The sequence below is a fragment of the Notechis scutatus genome, chromosome 11, assembly GCF_049901735.1.
Source record: "Notechis scutatus isolate UNSWTSFEM ecotype Mainland chromosome 11, rNotScu1.2, whole genome shotgun sequence".
Lineage (NCBI taxonomy): Eukaryota > Metazoa > Chordata > Lepidosauria > Squamata > Elapidae > Notechis > Notechis scutatus.
The window spans coordinates 6,118,860-6,142,390 of NC_142019.1; the positions used below are offsets into that span (position 1 = coordinate 6,118,860).

General features: G+C 41.9%; 2 protein-coding genes across 4 annotated transcripts in view; both read left to right on the forward strand.

Moving 5' to 3' along the window:
• Window positions 1-4,130, forward strand: part of SECISBP2L (SECIS binding protein 2 like) — a 30,633-nt gene extending 26,503 nt beyond the window's left edge. For both annotated transcript variants that reach the window (XM_087972655.1, XM_087972654.1), the window contains one exon: window positions 106-4,130. In XM_087972655.1, coding sequence (XP_087828781.1) covers window positions 106-770 — 665 coding nt within the window. In that variant the 3' untranslated portion in view covers window positions 771-4,130. The remainder of the gene's footprint in view (window positions 1-105) is intronic.
• A 9,084-nt stretch (window positions 4,131-13,214) lies between these two features.
• SHC4 (SHC adaptor protein 4) overlaps window positions 13,215-23,531 on the forward strand; it is a 37,794-nt gene continuing 27,477 nt past the window's right edge. The window contains exon 1 of one of the 2 annotated variants that reach the window (XM_026677101.2): window positions 13,215-14,767. In XM_026677101.2, the coding sequence (XP_026532886.1) occupies window positions 14,180-14,767 (588 nt within the window). In that variant the 5' untranslated portion in view covers window positions 13,215-14,179. The remainder of the gene's footprint in view (window positions 14,768-23,531) is intronic. The other variant, XM_026677100.2, reaches the window with a different exon arrangement.

The following is a 23,531-nucleotide window of genomic DNA, read 5'->3' on the forward strand; positions in this document are numbered from 1 at the left end:
TGACGTTACCTGGAGGCACTTAGCAGCTTGTTTAAAACAGAAGTGCGCTTTTGCGTGTTCCCCAAATGTTCTGCATTCTTTTCTCTTTTTTTTCCCCCCCACCAGAAACCAACTGGAGGAACATGGTGGAAACCTCCGATGGTTTGGAAGCCTCTGAAAACGAAAGAGAAGTGGTGTGCAAGGTTACCACCTCAGAAAAACCCGGCAACGCTAATGTCGCTGCTGGTAAGCCCTTATCTCTAGCTGCCGTGGGCCTCATCGCCACGGCGTCCCAGGGGAAACCGCTAAGTGGGAAGGAGGAAGCGAAGCCAGACGACAACCTGGAATGGGCCTCCCAGCAAAGCACAGACACCGGCTCTTTAGATGGCAGTTGCCGGGACATTTTGAATTCTTCCATGACCAGTACCACCAGTACTCTTGTGCCAGGAATGCTTGAAGAGGATGAGGAGGAGGAAGAGGAGGAGGAGGAGGAGGACTACTCCCACGAGCCCATTTCCGAGGAAGTTCAGCTCAACAGCAGAATTGAGTCGTGGGTCTCGGAGACACAGAGGACGATGGAAACCCTTCAGCTCGGAAAGACCCTGAGTGGGGCAGAAGACGAGAACGTGGAGCAGAGCGAGGAGGAAGGGCTGGAAACTCCCGAGCAAGTCGAGGCGGTTCCCGACAACGAGGAATGGACATTAGACAAGGCCGCGAATAAAGCCCAGCAGAAACCAAACCCCTGCCCTCCCCTCGATTCAAAACACACAGACTCAAATTATATGCCGTGAAACTTTAAAGCCCAGACTCAGGAGAAATTTTTACTATTTAAAAAAAAGAGAGAGAGAGAGAAACTAATTGTTGTAAGGATTGCAGCCATTGCTTTGTGCGCTTCCTCTCGGCATTTTGCACTGTGTAACATTTAATTACCGTATTTAATTCACCCTTCTTCTTCTTCTTTTTCGTAGCTGTCTTTATCACTTCTCCGTTGAGACCTAGAGTTTGCATGTGTGATTAATATTTATTCCTTTTCTTAGAACAGGCTATGTGCATTAAACTGTCACTGAGAATCTTTTTTTTTTTTTTCGTATGAGGAAACTTATTTGCCTTCGACCATTTTTAAGGCAAAACTCTTCTCAAACTGAAAAAAAAAAAAAAACCTTACCTATTTTTAAAGCGTTGACAGTATTGACCAACATTGGCTTGCCGTGAACTTCTTTGGGAGGTATTTGTCCACTGGGTACCTAACATTAAGCCGGAATGATTCTTTTTTTCTTTTGCTCAGACTGTTAAAGTGACTGTAATCAGAATGAAAATGTGTTCTGGGGGGGAAAAAAGGGCTAGAAGGATGTATATGAATTAACTAAGTGCACCTTCTTAGTAGTATTTTATAATATTTAAGTAATAACACTCCTGAAGAACTGGTTGCAGTTGGCTAAAACCATTTTGGCTGGGTACTTTGGTGGAACATCACTTAGCAGGTACTTTGGTAATGGAAGTACCTGTTTACTTTCCAACTGACATTATCCACGTAGTCACTTTGCCCACAAGCCGGCTGCCAAAAGGGGACCTCAAGCTTTCCTTGCTTGCTTTTCTTAATTTCCACTCTGTTTCAGTTACGCCGTGTTCTGCTTCTTAATGCTTTCACTGATCTCAGGAATGTTACTAGGAGTTCATACATGCCATGTAAATACAAAAAAAAGAAAGTTAGAATCGGTTATCGATCATTTAACATACAATGAAATATGAAGCTTGGGGCGGTTCGTTGAGGGAAGGGAAGGGAAGTTGTTGTTTGGCTCAACTTACTTTTTCCCCCCTTGGGGTTGGTCTTGGTGGGAAGGTGGACTCTCTGATCATCTAACAGTCTGTCTCATTTGGAAGTAAATTTTCATAAACGCAAGAGGTAGAAGTGGCTTTATGGTAGGGAAAATACCCTTTGTCTTGTGGAGTTTCAGAGCGGGTGAGAGATAAAGAACCGGTTTTAAAACGACTTGCTTAAATTTTGCATGCCTGTTCTGAGTTTTCTAAGCACTCATTTTCACCAAACCAAGTTGCATAACGGCGAGGTTGGGAGGAAGGTGGGATGGGGCAGTGATGGTTTGAGGTAGTGCAGGAAGACAAGCTTTATGAAAAATAGGGACATCCCCAGCATTGTAAAATATTTCATAGGTCAGTTGCTCTCTTAATAGTTTGGGACCAATAGCGATCACATTTGAAGCTAGTATCTTTACTTCTAATAAGAATAAGCCAGAGGAAATGTTTTGTAATTGTGTGTGCGTGTGGTCACTTAGTGCTAAGGAGTGTAGCAGAAAAGACAAGTTTGAATGATTAGCTCTTGTACGTGGAATTAGTATATGATGAATAGGAAAAGGACAGGGGTAGCCTCTGTATCCTTTGCTGATTGTCCACAAGTGGAAATTCTTTCCTTCCGAAGTGCTGAACAACCAAAATGACTCCTTCCTCAGTAGATGTTGTCTTAAATGTCTCTTTCCTTTTTTAGAACCTGATTTGTCCCTTGCCAGTTTGCATAAAACCCAGTAGATAAACACACACACACACACACACACACACACCCTCTTCCCATTGTTACCTCTTTCAAATCCAGTCAAAAGCATTCCGGTGTCCCTTGTCTGGGACGTCACGTGTGAATGTGCTGATCTTCAAACTTCAGCAAGCCTCTTTTAGGACAAACAGCGTATCGTTGGCTGAAGCCGCCCGCCCTTTATAAAGGGTTCATTTTGGGGGTTGGGGTGGAGGGGGGGGCGAGAACCAAGTTGAGGGTAGAATGTGTCTATGAAGTGTATTAGATTGTACTCTGTGTTTAACGTGCTTCCTTGTCTTTTGTCGTCTTGCGATGCGGTGAGATATTAGCACTTCTGTTCACCCTTTCGATAGCTGATCCATCGTCCTTGATGTTCCTTCTCCGTATCTTCAACTTCCTTAAACCGGCACAAATGGATCTTTTTTTTTTTTTTTTTACAAACGGGGCGGATGATGGGCCTGTTTTTGCACTTCTATTGGGGCCAAGCTCAGCAGTGTTTCCTCTTCCTTAAAACCAGTTTAATTAATTTCACTAGAGTTAATGGCAAAAGGGGAGGGAAGGGGAGGGAAGGGCGACACGTCTGATGGGTTAGAGGAAATAATCCTAAGCGCTTCCAGTATTGGCATAAAAAGAGCTGCCACGAGGCGGAGGGAGAACACAAGGTGGGCTGATGCACGATCATCTGTGGAGGGCCAAAATAATAAAGTGGGGTTTGTAGGTTAATTGTAACATGTATGCCTTTATCTTAACAAAAATCGATTGCAATACTTGTATTTCTCCCCTGTTATATGCCCCCGTTCCCCGGCTTACGTTTTAAATGGCATGTTTTTACAAACTTTGAGATTGGTGTAGTGGTTGATCGGCTGTTTGGGGTTTTTTAAAAAGAAAAAAATTGGAAAAGATTCTTTTGAATGATGCACTCGTATGTATTCTGAACACCTCACTGGGATATAACCTTAGATTCTTCTTTGGGTGGGCCTATGCAGTGTAGCTAAATCCCATTGTCAACTGGAAGCTCTTAAATTTTAATGGCAGGGTGGGGAGAAGGGGGGGGGAAGTCTCAATTTGAAAAGCTGCTGTCTATTGAAATTGTCGTAATGTATGTATGTGTTTGTGGGTGTGCGCGCGTGTGTGAGAAATTGTGCCAATTAATCAAGATGCTCGGTCAATTTACCAGATTTTAATCACTAACGGAACACTTTTTTTAAAAAAAAAAAAAAGCCATGAATGGAAACTGTACAGCTTGGTGCCCAGTTTAGTCCTACACAAACAATAAATCTTAAAACAATAATTTGAAAAAGAAAAAAAAATCAATATAAGGGGGCACAGCCTGATTAATGTTTATATGTGGTTAATGTACTTTTAAAGACTGTACTTCGGTAATGCCTCTTAATCTTTGACACCTGTACACTAAATGTCAGTAACATCTAAAGTTTAAATTAGAAGGAAAAATCGTAACGAAATTACTTCATGAACATGTTCTGTCTGTGTTCTTTTTATGAAGGATAATTCCGTCGACCATACATTTTTTGGAATAATAACAGCTTTTGCACTATGTAAATACGAGTGGGGGATCTTCCACAATGAATAAAGATGATTATAAAAAAGAGTGAGGTGATGTTTATATCCAGCAGTTTAACTGTATATTATAAATATCTGCATCAGCGTCAGAATGCAAGTGTATTTTCTGAAGATGAGTGGTCTTTCTTGAGTAATTTTTTTATTAAGTTTTATCCTGTCTTTATTGGGGGGTTTGGGGGAGGGAGGGGGTTAACATAAGGTGGAAATGTACTTAATACAGTACTTTCTCCTCAACTCTGTACACAACAACAATCTTGTGAGGTGGGTTGAGCTGAGAGAGAGGTCATCTGAATTTCATGCCTAAGATGGAACTAGAACTCACCATCTCCTGGTTTTTAGGCCAGCGCTTTAACCTCTACATTAGACTGGTTTTCATATATATATTACATATTATGGGGATTTCCTATTCTACATGAGGCCTTTCAACTCCTGAATCTGTTCCAGAGCTGTTGCTAATTTTTAGCTCAACTGCAGTAGATCCAAAATTGCAAAAAAGAAGAGCAACTTTCTAAGGTTAAAACTAGAGAACTTTGGGGCTGCATGTCCCCCCCTCCCCCCCCCAGTGCTAAGAAATTTTTAGCGACTAGCACTCTGCACACAGGAGAAAGGTAATTTAGGAGCAGTGGCTGCTCATTATTCTTTTTGCCCAGTACCCTGTGGGTTTCATTTTAAAACCAAGCCAGGATTGATAGGATTTCTCTTTTGAGTTTGGGAAATTAACAATATTTGTCGGCATGTTCAGTAAAAAAAATTCTTGCTCTTGTTCCAGGACCATTTCTTGTATTCCTTCCCTGGTTCCCACAACATTCAGGCCCTTGTTTAAAAGGCCTATTTGCAGACATTTTGATAGTCTGCATCTAAATACAGTCTCCAGTATGTCGTCCCTTAATCGTAGCAAGCAATAGACTTTTCAATGTCACCGAAGAATGATACCCTGGCTATTTCAGCTTGGCAGGCTCTGGCAATTAAATCACTGGATTGTAATCCAAAACTCGGTATCTTTGTGAACCCAGTTAATTAGGACTTAACAAAGAGCAATCCTCGGGGTGGGTGTAGGTTGAAGTAATTTCTCCTATTGGCTTTTCCCTTCCCATCCTACTCTGGGAAAATAAGAGTATTGTGGAGCTGTTCGTGTCTATCACCCGAAAACTGAGAAGTAGCAATTCAAAGGCAATCAGCAGGAAGGGAAGGCTGTGTGAAGCTTTTTGTGATAATATAACAGCTGAAAGAGGGACAGGAAGTCTCTGATTGCAATAAATATTGCTCTTGGCTTCATTTAAAACACACACACACAACTGCACTGTGACAAAAACCAGCAGTCCTCAAGTCCCCCCCAAAAAAGCCAATAAGCACGTTGCATTCCACTTGGCAGCAGGGAAACTTTTAATGTATGTATGCTTCATCAGGAATCCGCCTCCTGGTTGAGCAGGCGACCAGATTCTAACGTGATTCTGGTCTCCTGCATGGAGCACACACCCCGCTCTGGTGACAGCAGCACATGCCTCTTGCTTCTCCTTCCGCCCCTCACTCACAAGGCAGCAAATGTGACTGCGGGTGTCTCTTCACACCCACACGCTGAGAATTAACATGAGAAAAATGCATGTGATGGGGAGGCATCCACACTCCCTGAGAAGGGGGGGGGGGTCAGGCGAAACCTATTCTTGCAGGGTGCAAATGCGCCGTTTTTGTTTGCAGAGTTGTATTTTCGCCACTTTTTTTTTTAGAGAAGGGGGAGTAAGATCTTTGTTCTAGGCAAGACACATTTGCAGTCGTGCAGTGTTCTGGAATCCGGCACTTTCCAGGAAAGACCCATCCCCAAAAGCAAACAAGACGGATGCTATCCATCCCAATTTGGCAAGGCTTGCTTACTGGTTTTGTGGGTCTTCTTTCAAGTCAGGACTCTGACATGCACCCCCATTCAAATCTTAGTCTCTAGCTGCATCTAAAAAAGATTGATTGATTAGGAGTTGACATGTCGGCGTTTCCCAGTTGCAGCCAACTCTGACACATTATTCATTTCTCCCTTGACCCTGGTCTTCCCCCCCACACCCTGGGTGTATATTCTCCAATGAGACACATCCATAGCCAGGAGTCCTCCATCATGCTCTCCAGTAATTTGCGTGCCAGAAGCTTCGGTGACCAAAGCGATTATCTCAAACATTTAAGGAATGCACTGCTTTCTCCCCTCCCTTTCTGCTGACAACTAAAAAGACCAAAGAAGTATTTTTGTAGTTGACTCTGTGATCAATAAATGTGAGAATGATTTCCAGAATGTGAGAATGATTTCCAGAAAAGCCAACATCGATAGATTCCTTGTTTGAGTAATATGCTTATATTATCATATATATTTCTCTCTCTCTGGGCACACAGAGAATAGATCTGCTGAACAAAACTCTTGTCTTGGTGACAGGAAGGGCATCCAGCCATTAAAACACTCTGCTAGCTCCATTCAGTTGCCCAGACTCCACCCCGCAAGGGATTATGGGGTCGATAAATGATGATGATATATAATGTGCTATATGATCAGGGGTGGGATTCAATTTTTTTAACAACCAGTTCTGTGGACGTGGCTTGGTAGGTGTGGCTTGGTGGTCATGTGACTGGCTGGACGTGGCCAACTCAACATCACTCATATTGAGGCATGCATCTCCTCGCCTGGCCTCTCGTGACTGTGGGGATGCTGCAATAGTCGTAAGTGTGAAAAATGGTTATAAGTCACTTTTTTCAGTGCCATTGTAACTTTGAATGGTCACTCCACACAAGCAAAGTACCAGCAAAGGAGGGGGAAAAAACTCCAGAGACGTTCCTGAGACAGGAAGTCTAGTCCTGCCAAGAATGTAATAAGGGTTAACGGAGAGGCAGTTTCTGTAAGCAACACCAGAATGTTTCCTTCCTGCCTTCCTTACAGGATTAGGCCCATAATTTCTTCTAACAACCGGTTCTCCAAACTGCTTAGAATGCTAACAACCAGTTCTAGTGAATAGGTGCGAACCTATAGAATCCCACCCTTGTATATAATATGCTTTGAAGAATTCAGATACAATATTCTGAATTGTGATACCAAAAGTCAATATTCCATAAATATCTTCTACCCATTACAATAGACCATCCTGTTTTGTTTTGTTTTTTTTTAATTTTGGCATAATATGTAGTATGAATTCAGTTGCTGTGTTATATAAAGCATGATTAATAGTCAGTGGCATGGCAATCCAGTGACATATTTCCTGGATAAATAGATGCACAGTTACCATGCATAACCATGATAGTGCAAATTGTAGATCCCTGTGATATACAGGTGAGGTAGAACGAAGCTGATGGTACTCCAGCAATGTGAGAAGGCTATTTGGCTAGTTTTACTTTGTATGTCATGTTAACAATAAGATGTTTGCAAGGGCTTCCGGTTTGAGCTTCTTCGGCGACAGATAGAAATCTGCGATCGTGCGTGGTTTTAGTCTGGGCTCGCCATTGGAGCGCCCCGAGCCGGCTGGTTTCTGGGCTAAGCCACCCCGTAGAGGTGGTGAAGAGGGGGGAGACTACCAGCAGGGTTGAGGAGAGCTGCATCTCTCCTCCTCAGCTGGCCATTACTTCCTTTCTCAAAGGCGGTTGCAGCAGTGGTCAGAAATGGCCACCTCAAAGAAGAACTCGACCGGAAAAGAATTGCAAAAGCAACAACTAAGGTACCCTGGAATTTAAACTAAAAAAAAAAAAAATAACATCGTTCCCAAAGAAGATTCTGAAGCAGTGAAGGAAAGTGAAAAGGGAAAGGTTTGTTTGTTTTTTCTTCTCTCCCTTTCCCTATACTGACAACTAAGAGATTTAAATAAGAAATTGGGGGGAAAAACCCGCTTTGACATCAACAGGCAATTAAGCTGAAAATAAAACAAAATGTCAAAGGGATAATAAAGATTTCTGGACACTAAAAATTTTTTATAAACAGGAAAGGAGAGAAAAAGAATAAAAGGGCACGATCTGGAAAAAAGGGAGGAGACTGCCTGGCATTAAAAGGAATCTACAGTAAAACTTCAACAAGACTTCTAAAAGATACATTTCAACTGAAACTTGGCAACTAAATAGTAGAACCCCAGGAAGAGAAGGTGAAAAAAAAGCAAAAAGAAACAGCTTGCGTGTATTTGGATTACTTGGTGATCTTTGGATTCTTGGTTATTGCATTTGAATGACTAAAATTAATCAGGTGGTTGTTTAAAAATTTATACAATGGCACTACTTCTGGATGAATTGAAAATGGAACTTAAAAAGTACAAAGAAGATGCACAAGAAGGGAGGGGTTCTTTTGGCTTCGTTTTTCAATTCTTAGAAATGGAGATTTGGAACTATGAGAAACAACAAGAAACGTCTGCAAAACAAGAAGAGTGGGACAAAGAAGAAGCCATCTTTAATGAACAAGTAATTCTATGTGGGGAAGAAAAAGGAAAGGGGGGGAAAGAGAATGGAGAATTTAAGACTTAAAAAAACAACCAAAGAAAAGAAAAATAGTTCGAAAAATAAGTATAATATTGGAAAGCAACAGAAGAGGGGAATACAGAAGAGAAAAATAGAGGTAGAGGGGATAAAAAGGGGAGAGAGAAGAAGAAAGGGAAGAAGGAAAGGAAAAGAAGTTACAAAGGACAGAAACAAGATATGGAGAAACAGGGCCTATTTAGAGATAATGGGTGAAAATTTAAATGAAAAAGGGATTCTGTAAATGTACATAAGATTGTATTGTTATATTAGTAATAGAAATAATTTTAAAAAAATTGGAAACAATGTATGATTAAAATGAGGGATAAAATACTGTAATCTAGTGAAATGTTTGTTAATAAAATAAATGAGAGAATTGAATTAGGAAGGGACGGGAACATTTTAATTAGTTAATGTTTTATAAAATATAAGTGAAGAGGGGGGAATTAATTATGGAAAGCTTATAACTGTTCCTATAGAAGTATGATATTTAATTGAAAAATAATGTTAAAAAAGTTAAGATTTTAATGAATATTAACATTAATGATAGAATTGAATTGGAATGAAATGTGTTGTTTTAATTACATATATTTATAATCTTTTTTTAAAAAGAATATAGTGTGTATTTTAAGAATGTACCAAGCAGAATCTGAATGGAAGTTATGTATTATATTGAATGTTATAACTTTAAGGTATATATTGAAGCTTAAATAAGAGTTAAATCGATAAAATTAAAAGATATAAAGGTGTCATACTCCAATCAGCAACTACAGGAGAAACTTTGTTTAATGAGAAAAGATAATATGAAATTGAAACAGGACAGACAAAAAGTATAAATATAATGATTTGAATTGAGATGAGATAATTAAATTAAAATTGAGAAAATTAAAAGAGGGGAGAAGCTATGTAGAACATGTAAAACAGTAATAAGATATGGAATAGAACATAAAAATGAGCATGAAATTGAATTTGTGTCTGTACGAAGAAATGTAACCCGGGATTATGCTACTTTCAAAAAAGATGTTTTATTTGTATTTTTTTTTTGTGAAGACTCAAATAAAATTTGCAAAAAATAAATAAAAATAAGATGTTTGCAAGGAAGAGTAAGGCTAGGCTTTGGTCTCCTAATGGTTTCCTTTGTAGGCCATCCATCCAGGTTGAAGGTATCCAGACAGAGCTTGTTTCGCAGTTCCAAACAATATTTAAGAGCTTCCAGGTGAGATAATTTCTGTGCAATTGCCCTATCATGTCAATGGAATTTTACAAAGGCACATTAAACTGGCAGAAGTCAAATTCCACCATCTGTGATACCCTTCCCATCCCTACTACAGGTATCCTCATTGACTTAGATGACCCTCCTCCTATAAAGCTCTACTGGAAATTTCCTTATGATCAACTTTCTGTCCCCCCCAAAAAATATTGTTCTTGGATGTTAAACCTGTGATGGGACATGGTTGGAATCTTAAATAAGGATTGTTTATTAATATTAAATGATAATGCTGAGAAAAACTGGGAAGATGATATAATTGGCCCTTACTCCTATTTTGAGTAAGTCAATCTTCACTTACTATTTGTTCACCATGTTTCATCCTTTTTTTTTTTTTGCTGCACCACAGTCGGATAAAAAAGAGAGAATCCACTGAGGATCCATCTGTTATTCTTTTTTACAGGTGAGCATATTATATTTATAATTAAATGTCATGGTGTTGAGACCCCTTAGCTTTCCATCCACTGCTTTGAATACTTCTGGGAGATGTAAATAGATATTCAGTTTTTGGGATGTGGCATGTGCCCTTCAGGTTAGATATAATTAAAAACGAAGCAGAGACCATGTTCCATCCAATGAAATGGTACCAATTTCCTTTCTGCTCTCAATGGTATGTTCTAATTAGGTGTAGGAGAAGGAATGGCAGAACCTGGGGATAGAGTTGAATGAGGAATCTGCCTAGAATCTCTACATAGTCATAAGAGAACCAAGTCCAACCGTCCTTGAGTTCTATTGACTCTTCTCTAACTTTAACCAGGTGCTAGCTTTAGTTCAGAAGATTCCTGTGCATAGATTTTTAGCAATAAAGTCAGCTTAATTGAACCTTCCCGTGCGGATCTGGTCTTCACCACCTGGCATTAGGAGTGTGAAAATCCAGTGCATTTTGAATCATCTGACTATAAGTCAGGTGTCATGCCCCTGTTGGAGTCTGAATCCAAGGAGGAAGACAAACAGCTGACAGGGAGTAGGAGTGTGGCTCCCTTGGCTGTGGAGGAAACTGGGAAGGGCAAAGTCCGGCTGGGCAGAGCAGGGGAGAAGTAGAACAAGAGAGAGGGAGTTCAGAGGAGGACCCAGGCCCACCCCCTCTTCATCCTAGGGCACGCAGGGAGGAACGGAGAAGAGAGCAACATGGGTTGCATGGCTTACGGGGGAGCAAAGGGCCCTGATTCCCTTCATTAGCCACAGCTGGGAAGAGAGTTTAAAAGAAATGCATGCTGTGTGTGGCAGCTGCTGGGAGCAAACATGAGTTTATCTTGTATTGACTTTGCCTATCTGTGTTCCTGGCGTCTTCCCAACTGTGTTGAGTTACTGCCATGCCTTCACGTCTGGAATTCTTGCACCTGCCCTGCCAGACTTATTACCTCATTTTGCCTTGATTGGACTTATAATTACAGTCTTTGTTGACCACGTTTTGGACTTGATTCTCTGCAACCAAAGGCTGTTCCTGGGAGAGTTTTTCTCCAGCCAGAAGGTAACCTGGACACTGGGGGCAAAGCTGGAGATAATAAAGGGACTCCGACTGATTAGCTGACTGCGTTGCCTTTGTGCCACGCCCCTTTGGGTCATCACATCAGGGCTGCGTTAATCTTTTCAAAATTGAAAATAAAAGTTGTATCAATTACCATTTCCTCTTCTGCCAGGTTTTCCCTCCTCCCGTTGACATAGAAAGCTACTGTTTCTTTCCTTTGTTTAAAGGAAAGGCTTTTAAAAATGATAATAATAATACCCTTCATTTCACATGTGCAGCACCCTGTGACTTAGAAAAACAGTGTGTTATTATTAAGTATCTCCTCCCACACCACAAGCCCACTCACTGGTGCCTCTAGGTAGGTGAGTTTTCCTTTGATGTTTCTCCTTCCCCTTTTCTCACTCGCATCGCTGGAAAGAGGAGAAAACGAGACGTTTTAGCAGAAGAAATGGCTGCCTTCAAATAAAACCCGTACAGGGGTTTTCTGGGATCATGTGAAGCTTCGCAGAGTAGGGTTAAATCGCGTTCAGCGTTGGGCACGTTTGCAAAGAAAGGTGCTTTTTGTGTGGTTGGAGTGTGTACTTTCCCATGAGGAAAGTGAGTGTACCTCTTGTGATAAGTATGGCCCCCGTGGGGTCGAAAGCACTAAGGAAGACAAACAAGTAGGAATGAATTTCATGCGAGCTTCTCCCTAATCCAGAATTTACATCACCTTCCCTGTGTAAGGAGCAGACAAGGCAAGACGCTAGCGAGGAGAAAGAGAGAGAGGTGCCCTGTGATGAATCCAAGTCAACCCCAAGATAATACAACATCCAGAAGGGGGGAGAGGAAATACTAAAATCGGTCTAAATTTGAGAATATTGTGTGTGTGTCCCAAGATTTTCTACTAAGGACTAAATTGGGTTTCAAACGGAGAAAAGCTTAAGAGGCCATTGTTTCCTTGAATAATCCCTCTGCGTGTTGCGAGGAGCGGTTGCAGCATCTCCTTTGCTGGGAAAGATCCCAAGTTCAGCAGCCTTTAATATTTTTAGATTTGAAGACAGAAGGTGACAGATGCTGGGGTGGGGGAAAAAAGAGACACCTTCCATCAGCTCCACGACCTTCCTAGAAGTTTTCAGCAGTCTTCCTGCCTCTTCCCCATCACGGAAAACAAGAAGGCACTCCGACTGTTATTATACACCCTTTCCAGCTTTGATCTCGCTCCAAACAGAGTCCTTTTTTAAAAAAATAAAAATAAAACCATGTCAATACACCCAGTGATAAAGCTGCAGGGTTCCACTCCCCACTCCTTCTCCTTCTCCTTCTCTTCTCCCCAGGTGCCCTTTTGCCTTCCTTCCTAGTGCCTGTGATGGCTTGCAGTTTGTGAGGATGTGATGTACTTATTGAATTGCCTGCTCAGGTCCTGGGCTTCCTGTGTGTTGCTGTGTTCTTCTAATCTGCTTTCCCAGTAAATTTGATCGGCACAGGAAGTGCCATTCTAGATGGAACAGAAAGTCGATAAAAAGGAGCTCTGTTTCTTAAAGAAAGAAGGGGGGGGGGAAAGGGGAGAAACAGGAAAAGAAAAACCCACCAGTTCATCATTATTCTTTTCCTCCCCGAGGGCTTTTCATCTTATGAACCTTTTCTTTATGCTGAACTCCGGCTGCTGCATTGCAGAAACCACATGCTCTCCACCTTTCTTCTCATTGAGAAATATTTATATATATATATATCTATATCTGAATTGCATCTCGTGCCAAGGATGCCTTCCCCCCACCAGCTACCTCCGGTACAGTGAAAGCTGCCCCTTTGCCAAAAGTCACATTTTGGATGGTTACTAGTTTCGTGTATTTATGGTGCGTGAGTCATCAGGCTCCCTTCCGATTGGCTGCAGACTGAACACCCCTGGGACTGCCAGTCAGTTACAGCCATTCTCAGCTTCATTCACAGATTTATTTAGCTTGCACACAGTGAGAGCCATTCAGAAAACTTCATTCATAAAAAAGAGGAAGAGGAAGACAAGAAAAGGCAACGTTCTTTCTGTAACATTTCAAAGGAATCGGTCATCCTAACCTGGAGATGGAAAAAGAGCGAAGAGATGGCTCCAAAGGATAATGGACAGACTTTTCCGTAATGCTGACATTGACTGATGGTTGCCGTGAAGTTCTGAAGTCTTGCTGTGCCAGAATATCAATCTATGCGGAGTATTTGAGGGTCACTATCCTACTGAGGGTCTTTAAGGACAACCAAGGTGTTTCTGCAGACAGAAACTGTGTTTGGTTCATAGAACATGTTAACCTGGACTTTTTCCTTCAAGCTGCCTTTGTCAGATTTTATTTTAATTTCAGAGAAGTGCTTTTTTCCCCACCTCAACTGATCAAGTCCTTGTTAATCAAGTCAGAACAAGGCGGCTTTTTTTTAAAAAAAGTATATCCTGCTGTTGTTTTTCAAGAAAGAGGTTTCTTGTTGTGTTTTTGTCCTAAATACTTAATTTTTTTTTTTTTAAAGGTAGCCGAGTCTTCAACATTAATCCTACACAGAAGCATGGCACAGAGTGTTGAAAAACTGAGACGGATTTGGAGTTTGCTTGCTTGAAATGATTGTCGCTGTTCAGATGAAACAGATGTAGTATTTTTGGGGATCTGGGCTTCGTACGTGTTTCACTTTGATTTAATTTCAAACAATCAAATGACCGGGCAAACGGAAGCAGGGTTTATGAAGAAGAAGAAAAATTCCGGAGATGTTTTGAGAGCATCCAGAGTGACCAGAAACCCTGTCTTCTTATTTTTTCTGTTCAAAATTATTTTGATCTGTCTGGTTCCGTATTTTTTTTGGTCATTCATAAGAAGGCAGCTGAGTTAAGGGTGGGGGATCCAGCAGATTGAGTTACAAAACTTTGCAGGCTATGAGAGAACCCATTCTCTATTGCTTGAGTACACAACTACTGGATGTAGGATTCTTAAGAGAACCAGGAATGCTCCACAGGACTAAATATAGTCGTTTCAGAAATGAGTCCCTCACCTCACTGGAGGAAGACACGTCCAGTGATCTCCTTCGCCTAAAGGCCTCTTCAGCTTCTCCTTCCACTCCATCTACCACACTCACTGAAGATGTCCCAGCTGGTACCTCGGACAGCTCCATTTCTTTGTGCACCTTGGTACCTCGCATGGCGAACGTTAAGCTGACCAACACTTCCACCTTACCAACCCTGAAGAACTTCTGCTTACGAACGAAAGAGGTGCCAAGGTTTAAACTCACGGAATGCATCACTGTCCAGAGCAGCCCAACCGTGCCAGAAATCGGCTTAAGCAGCTCCTTGTCTTCTGCTTATCCCCAGGGAGACCCTGACAAGGTGTTCAGGTCCAACCCAAACACCCAAGAGAACTGTGTTTTGTTAGCTGTGGGGGACTCTGCTTTCCTGTCTAAACCAGGCAAACATCTTGGGCAAAAAGGTGAATCCAACTTGGAGACTGGGATATCCTACGCTGCCCGGGTAAGTAGCTCTCCTTGATCCGTTTTCTTGTTCAGATTCGATCATCTGAACAAATACATTTAACAAGATTTCTATAATAAGCTCCCTTGGAATTAATGTAATGTATTAGGTTGTAGTCCTTAGTGCAATCTTAACAGTATATCAACTATGCAATGCGTACCTATTCCTTGTCAATGGGAAAAGCTGGTTTTGCTTGATAACCATGGCAATTTGCTTAAAATGGCCATAAATGTATTGGGTGCAGCTCATCACTTAGCAACTGCATCACTTAGCGACCAAAGTTCCTGTCTCGTTTGTGGTCATAAGTTGAGGACCAGCTGTATTTCTGTTTTACACTTCAGCTGCTAGCCTTCTAACTAAACAACTATTTAGTCCACCGTGTTTTATATATGCAGAAGTCTGATTCCAAAATGAGAATGGGGGGAGGGGAATCTTCAAACGACTCATGTTTCATTATTTCCCCCACATTTGGCCAAAAATGCTTTTAAATCCTCCCCTCTTTTAGGCTCTGTCAATAAATACAAGAGCACTTCCCTTTGTATCAGGCAAAAATTTGAGTATGCTTACAGAGTAATTACAGATGTAACTAAGATGTTCTTTTATTTGGTGTGACACACTACCTGAAGTATTTTGTAAGAAAACTGGCACATGATGTGTAAAAACAGCATGAAGAAAATACGGTATTTAGCTAAGTCTTTCACATGTTAAGGAAATTATTATATTTTTTTAAAAAAAAACCTCAAAGACACAGGAAGATTTGTGCAGCACACCGAATGCAAACTAGTGAATCTTGGGTTAGCCTAACTATTATTTGAATGCAGCCCGTGTGCTTTCAGTTCATTGAACAGTACATAATGCAAACCCGTTAAATTGGGTCAATGAGAACAAACAATGCTTCAGTTAATCATGGGCAGTAAGCATTTTATAAAACGCACAGTGGTATCACTGGGCTAAGCAAATTCTGCTGCTCACAGGTAAAAATCCCAAGAAGATTCATTCCAAGATACAAAAGGCAACCAGAATGACTAGGATATTATAGAAAACAAGGCTAGATTTGTATAAACGAGGCCAGAGGGACTCTACATTTCATTTTATTAAAATTATTTTCAGTATGAGAGCCATAGGTTGGGGGAAAGAGAGCCATTTAGACAGTGATGTAACCGGACTAAATGAAACTGAATGTTTGGGCCTTTTCTTTATTTTTGGAAGTCTATGGAGAAGTTGTAGAAGATAGGTGTATGAAAGAAGCTTAACGTGCCTATTGTGTTGCTTCAAAAGAAAGAAAGTAAGATGAAGGAAGGAAGGAAGGAAGAAAGGAAGAAAGGAAGAAAGGAAGAAAGGAAGAAAGAAAGAAAGAAAGAAAGAAAGAAAGAAAGAAAGAAAGAAAGAAAGAAAGAAAGAAAGAAAGAAAGAAAGAAAGAGAAAACATTGCATCTCCCAAGATTACAATGTTGTCCTTAAACATCAACATTCTCCTTGAGGTTCAGTGCCGAAGCATAAAAATGGGGCTGGAGGTTACACGGAAGCTAAATTGGTGCTTGCAAGGTGGCTGTTAAAAATGCATGTAAAAAGAATGGGCTTTTGACAGATAAAAGAGAGCAAAACCCCACTCCTTTGTGGCACTGATGATATTACCTAGTTGGGCAATGAAATGTCTACAAGAAAGGGAAAAAAACTCAGCTCAGAGAGCACAGTCCTTCTCATCCTCCTCTACTCCGGAAACCCCACTCCCTTGTGGCACTGAGGATGTTACTTAGTTGGGTAATGAAATGTCTGCAAGAAAGCAGCCAAGCTTAGAGAGCCCCAAGGACCCCCACAGTTCAACCCTGAGCTGCAAATATTCTCTTCAGCTGGGACTTTGATTGCATAGTTGTGGCTGCTTATCTTGCTATTTTTTTTTTAATCCCTGTCAGCAGGGTAAAATTGGCTAGCTGGCATATGACCTTTCCTTGAGAGAAAGAAGCCTTGGGGTAATGTGAGTTTATCCCTGTACCTTGAACAGTTAAAAACCTCATGTAAAAAGCTAACAGTTGTCCCAGCAACCCTACAAGGGATAGAGCCCCAAGGGCATCTTATATGGAGGAATGTCACAGTTAAGCAGATAAATAATGGCTTTGTGTTAAAGATGAGGGCATTGCCACCTTGGCATAGCCCTATATTTAAAATAATACTGTTCAGCCAAGTTCAAGATGAGAAAAGGAGCAAGTTTGTCCCATAGAAACCTGGCTCTTGTGTTATAGCTTAAGAGCAGGGACATGAACGATCACATAATGCTTCCTTGATGGCGCCATGGTTAGAATGCAGTATTGCAGGCTAACTCTGCCGAGTGACAGCAGTTCGATCCTGATTGGCTCAAGGTTGATTCAGCCTTCTGAGGTCGGTTTAATGAGGACCCAGATGGTTGGGGGCATATTATGCTGACTCTAAACCCCTTAGAGAGGGCTGTAAAGCACCATGAAGCAGTATATGAGTCTAAGTGCTATTGCTATTCCTGATGCAGGGAAATGGTTTGTGATTCTGTTCCCTATATTTCCATAAACTGGTGTTTGCAATTCCTCCTGCCCTTATCTGTCTTCTCTCCCCACCTCCTGGGAGAAACTATCAACCAGTTAGGCACTCTACCAGTGGTGGTCTTATTTTGCTCATATCCAAATTAATTGGATTCATTTTTTTATTTTTTTTAAAGGATTGGGCATCTCACAAAGAAGAAGATAACCTCAGCTTAGATTTATGAGGTGTTATTGCTGGCCCAAAATAGCCTGGGTTAGGTAGGAAGTGAGACAGCTTCAAGGCTACATCTGCACAAAATGCAAGCCAAAGCCGAACCCATTGTGCTTTATGTGTTGTGAAGTCAACAACTGAATAGCTATTCAGTAAAACCAGTTTTAAGCAAACTTGGGCTTCTTGCAATCTGCAATGCCATCTCAAGCGTGCATCGTACAAGATTCCAGGTTATATTCTAATGTGTAGAAAGAAGGTGGATTCACGTGGAAATGCAGGAATTCATTATTAGGCCCATCCATCCAGCCTCTGTTTAAACATGCAATATCCCTTTTTTGTACCAAAAAGACTACAGGCTAATAATTTTTACTTTTAATTTCACTTTACTCTAATTTGATTGCCATTCAGGGTTATTGGGAACTGGGCAACATAAAAGATTAATACAGGAAAGAATTACAAGCTAAAAATTGCAAACCTAATCTGTATTTCATCTGATTTTTGTCTGCAATAAGTATAATAATATAACTCACATTGAATTTCTTATGGTTCTGATCTCTAAACGTAAAAGATTTTTTTTTTAGCCTAGGGACAGAATGTTAATTAAATGTCATTTTGTTTAATTAAAAGCAAATAGCACATATGATGAGTTTTTGTTAAGGACAGTAATACTTTCTTCTTTCTATCATATTACAAAAAGAATTGTGATTTAAAAACCTCCCATATACAGTATATAAACAGTGAGAAATTGCTACTGGAATTCCCCATTTAAAAGGAAAACACACAACACCAGGTGAGTTAGCCAAATGTATTTATATACCAACGCTCACTTTCACTTCCTGGTAGAAGAAAGATCTTTGTTGCATTAGTGATTTTTGTCTCTTTTTCTTGAAAACCACATTTTCCGTACCTTGCTGGCATATTTTGCCACTTCCTGCTTGCTTTCAGCTTTTTCTGTCCTGAACCCCAAACTCATCCTGCAAGGCTTTTAAAACGGTGCGGATAGTGGATGAATAAAACATTCGATTATGTGCACTTTTTAAAAATAGCAACCTTTTTAGGAAAGGAGGAAAAGGGGGAGAGAAACTGTAGTCTAACCAGGAACTTTAGGGAGTGAATGCTTCATAGGGACCTCATTCCCAAACTACTCACGGCTGCATTCTATGCAAACATGAATTTTTCTCTATTGTTGTTTTCATAAAAATAGCACTTAGACTTATATATCGCCCCATAGTGCTTTACAGTCCTCTCTAAGCAGCTTAGAGAGTCAGCATATTGCCCCCAACAATCTGGATTCTCATTTTACTGACCTTGGAAGGATGGGAAGGCTGAGTCAACCTTGAGTCGGTCAGGATGGAACTGCTGGCAGTGGGCAGAGTTAGCCTGCAATACTGCATTCTAACTATTGCGCCACCATGGCTCTTAGCAACTTTATCCTCTTAAATGGGTGGCTCCATAAATAGGACATTCTCAAATAGCGAGAAAACTCTTAGCATTGTTTGGATAAAAAGCATCAATTCCTCCCATCATTTTGCAGATTAAGTGACTGACTGATAGGTTGTGGGCCTCCAAGTTGTTTTTAATTAACCATGTAGATAGATTTTGCTCCATGATGGCCTCTCCCTGACCTGGTCTTTCGGGTTTTCCAACATTGCTACTGTAAATGGAGTCCATCTTCCTTGCATATTGTGTCTAATGTAGCATAGTTTGTGCCTGGTTATTTGTTCCTCAAGTGAGAATTCTGGGTTGATTTATTTGATGACTCCTTGGTTTGTTTTCTTAGTTGTCTATATTATTCCCAGGATCTTCTCCAACATCAGTGGCCGAAAACATCTGTCTTCCTATCCTACTTTTTCTATCTTTCACTCTCGTAGAGCCTCACAGGCAGCGGTGGTATTCAGTAGGTTCTGACCAGTTCTGGAGAACCGGTAGTGGAAATTTTGAGTAGTTTGGAGAACCGGCAAATCCCACCTCTGACTGGCCCCACCCACATCTATTCTCTGCCTCCCGAGTCCCAGCTGATTGGCTGGGTCTTCTTTGGTTGCCCTGCACAGGAGAACGGAGCTGGAAAGCAGGTTAGAAGGGTGGGGAGGGAATGGGGATTTTGCAGTATCCTTCCCCTACCATGCCACTTTTTGAATCCCACCACTGCTCACAGGGAATATTGTGACTTGCCTGAGCCTGATCTTTGTAAACCTAGGTGTGTCATGGATCACACATTACAGATTTGAATCTCTTTTCCGAGGCATCCATGGCTGCTCTACCAAGTGCAACTCTGAGGTGAATTTCTTGGCTACTTCTTCCATAAAATCCCACAGCATTGCCTTCCGCTGCCTTCACTCTTGCCCACCCAAAAGCCAACACCCATACAAAAGTCCTAATCCAAAGTGTCCAGTTGGGCACAACTGCTCTGAAGAATTATTCTGCGGGCGAATGAGTCAATATGCGAAACTCCCTACACCTGTTTTCCACCACCTTCCTACAAACGTCTAAAAATAAAGGTCAGAATGTTCAGCCTCACAAATTTCCGGTGATATCATCACCTCGATGGGTCTCCTTTCCTCCAGTTGGTGGTTCTCAGACTGAAAATAAATGCTTAAAAAGGAAAAGTTGGGCCCTTGTGAAGAGAAAGATTTGTCTTAGCTTTCTTTCTAGAAGGCGTTCTTCAAAAGTAGCAGCTGGAGACTCCTGGTTTGAGGCATCTTGCTTTGTTTTGTTTTTTTAATCTCTATTGTTTCATTTAGTTCAGTTGGAAAGTAGGGTTGGGCAGGGAAAATGAGGATGAGCAAAAGGGTCCATGGAATTTTGAGTAAAATCTCACAAAATGCCCATCAAGCAGAAGACAAAATAACAAGGCTGCTTCCTGCCACCTCACTAATTGTCTGCAGAGATTCTCAGTCATCCAGGTCATAGTTGCCCCAAAGGTGCTTCTTCTGGAGGCAACTGGACTTGTTTGTTTTTTCTTTGAAGACGTTTCATTCCTCTTCCAAGAAGTTTCTTCAGGTCTTCAGCTTCCCCACTATCCTGTCAGAGCTGAAGAAGCTTCTTGGAAGAGGAGTGAAACGTCTTCAAAGAAAAAACAAACAAGTCCAGGTGCCTCCAGGAAAAGCACCTTTGGGGCTCACCAACTGTCCTTCCCTCAAAGATGCTTTCTATCTCCTCATTATAATATTTAAATATTTGCCTAGATGAGGCACCTGTGACCATTCAGATATGACAAACTGCCAGGATCCTTCACCATTGGCTGCTCTTCCTGAGGATGCTGGGAACTGTAGTTCAGCAATAGCAGGAAAGCTGTAGGTTCCCTGAAACATGAAGGAATCAAGCACCCAACAACCCCATATGTTATGTGATCCTGAAAGTAGAATCTTATTTTGACAAGGTTATCTCAACGTTCCTTAAAGTACCCATCTTCCTATCAAGCACCAAGGAAATCAGGAAATCCAGGCCATTCAAATGAATATAAGGCTTATGGCAAGCTTAAGCTCTCTAGAAGAATCTGAACTACTAAGGGTCAAAGCAGATTAGTGGTAGATAAGAGTCAATGGAATTCAAGTGGGCTGGACTTAGATCTCTTGTTGGTCCCTATGTTACCTTGGCCTCTCTCCCTTTCCATGGGTTTATCTATGCTGTCTTGGCGTCTGCTGAAAGAGTCAGTGGAATTCAAGGTGGGCTGGACTTAGCTCTCTGGTGGGCTCAAAGATACTCTAGACTTCTGACACACTTGACCCCTCCCTCAAGCTCATTTTGATCATCTCCTACATCACCCACACTCCACCTTGGCTCCCTCCTCTACCATGGGTTCTTTTATGCTGTCTTGGCGTCTGCTGACAGAGTCAGTGGAATTCAAGGTGGGCTGGACTTAGCTCTCTGGTGGGCTCAAAGATACTCTAGACTTCTGACACACTTGACCCCTCCCTCAAGCTCATTTTGATCATCTCCTACATCACCCACACTCCACCTTGGCTCCCTCCTCTACCATGGGTTCTTTTATGCTGTCTTGGCGTCTGCTGACAGAGTCAGTGGAATTCAAGGTGGGCTGGACTTAGCTCTCTGGTGGGCTCAAAGATACTCTAGACTTCTGACACACTTGACCCCTCCCTCAAGCTCATTTTGATTATCTCCTACATCACCCACACTCCACCTTGGCTCCCTCCTCTACCATGGGTTCTTTTATGCTGTCTTGCTGCTGCAGAGTCAGTGGAATTCAAGGTGGGCTGACTTAGTCTCTGGTGGCCAAAGATACTCTAGACTTCTGACACACTTGACCCCTCCTCAAGCTCATTTTGATCATCTCCTACATCACCCACACTCCACCTTGGCCTCCCTACCATGGGTTCTTTTATGCTGTCTTGGCGTCTGCTGACAGAGTCAGTAGAATTCAAGTTGGGCTGGACTTAGCTCTCTGGTGGGCTTGAAGGGACACGCTTGAGTCCTCCCTCAGGCTCATTTCGGTCATCTCCTAGACTTCCACAGACATATTTGCTTGTGCTTCCCACCTCCTACCTCTGCCCATTTTATTTCGCTAAGAAACAGCACCTTTGAAGCACCTGCCCTGGCCTTGTAGAGAAGACTGCATAAATAAAAGCTTTCCCGTCCTATCGATGATCTCTCCTGGGCATCCAGTGAACTCCTATGTCTCAGAGCTTCTTGGACTCATCTATGATGCGGGAAGCGAAAAGATGGCTTTTTAGCTTCTCCCCGTCGATTTGCTCGCTTGTGCTGGATGCAAACGTTTTAATTATAACCTTGGAGCTGGAGAGTCGGGGAAGGCAGGAGGACCGGACACTAGTGTTTTCCTCAGAGACCTTGGCAGCTGTGAGTCTTATCGGAGGGGAAGAAGGAAGGGAGGTTAGCGGCTCCCTCCACTTCCTTTGTAATTACTCTCCTCCGTGAGTCATGAGACTTGACCTCGATGCAAAGGACTGGCAGTTGTATTGAGATCCCGGCTCTCTGACTAAGCAACCAGCCTGCTGAACAGCTGTGGGAACTGCGAATAGTTCCCCGGAGGGATTTTATTGCCCACAGAAACATCCGTTGTCATTCGCAGTGAACATAGGGATGTGTTTCTCTTTCACAAAAATCTCGATTTAGGGAGCAGAGTAGAAGGCCTGAGGACTCCCCGCAAAAAATGAGTTTATCCCCTACTGGCCTCTCCCAATTATGAGTCCTATGAAGTTGTAATTAACATACAGCTAGTCCTTGACTTACAACTGTTCATTTAGTGACCGTTTGAAGTTACAACGGCACTGAAAAGAGTAACATACAGGGGTGGGATTCTACTGGTTTGGTCCAGTTCAGGGGAACCTCTAGCTCCTAAGATCAGCTGGGAGTGAACCGGTTTACTCCGACAATCAGCTGTTGGGCCCACCTGCCTGCCCTGGCTGTAGTCTGTGCTTTATTTCCAATGGTGGAGCACCCTTAACTTCTGGAGGCAAGCTGTTCCATTGAGTCTTTTCATTGTCAAGACATTTCTCCTTAGTTCTAGGTTGGATCTCTTTTTAATGATCTTCCACACGTTACTTCTTCTCCTGCCCGGAGAATTATTGGAGAATAAATCGACTCTTATCTTTTCTGTGTCAGCCCCTCAAGTGCTGGAAAAGAGCTGTCATGTCACCCCCTCCTCCTTCTCTTTCTTAAACTACATGTGAATTAGTTAATTAGACTAGAAGGTCATTAGATGAGAAGTTCATTTTTTAGAGGGGGCGTAATGGCTCAGTGGTTAAAGACGCTGAGCTTGTCAGCTGGAGAGCTTGACAGCCCAGGTTTGAGACCCCAGCACCACTCAATGGGATGAGCTCTGGTTCCTTGTTCCTTCCCACCTAGCAGTTTGAAAGCATGAAACGTGAGTAGGTTCATAGATACCACTTTGGCGGGAAGGTAATAACATTCTATGCGCCTTTGGCATTTAGCCATGCTGACCCCAGAACCACAGAAAACATCTTGCTGGTTTCCTCATCCAAGAAACAGAAATCAGCCTTAGAGTTAAGCAGGGGAAACCTTTATTTTACTTTTTATCTTTTCATTTCCTAGACAATTGAGGCCT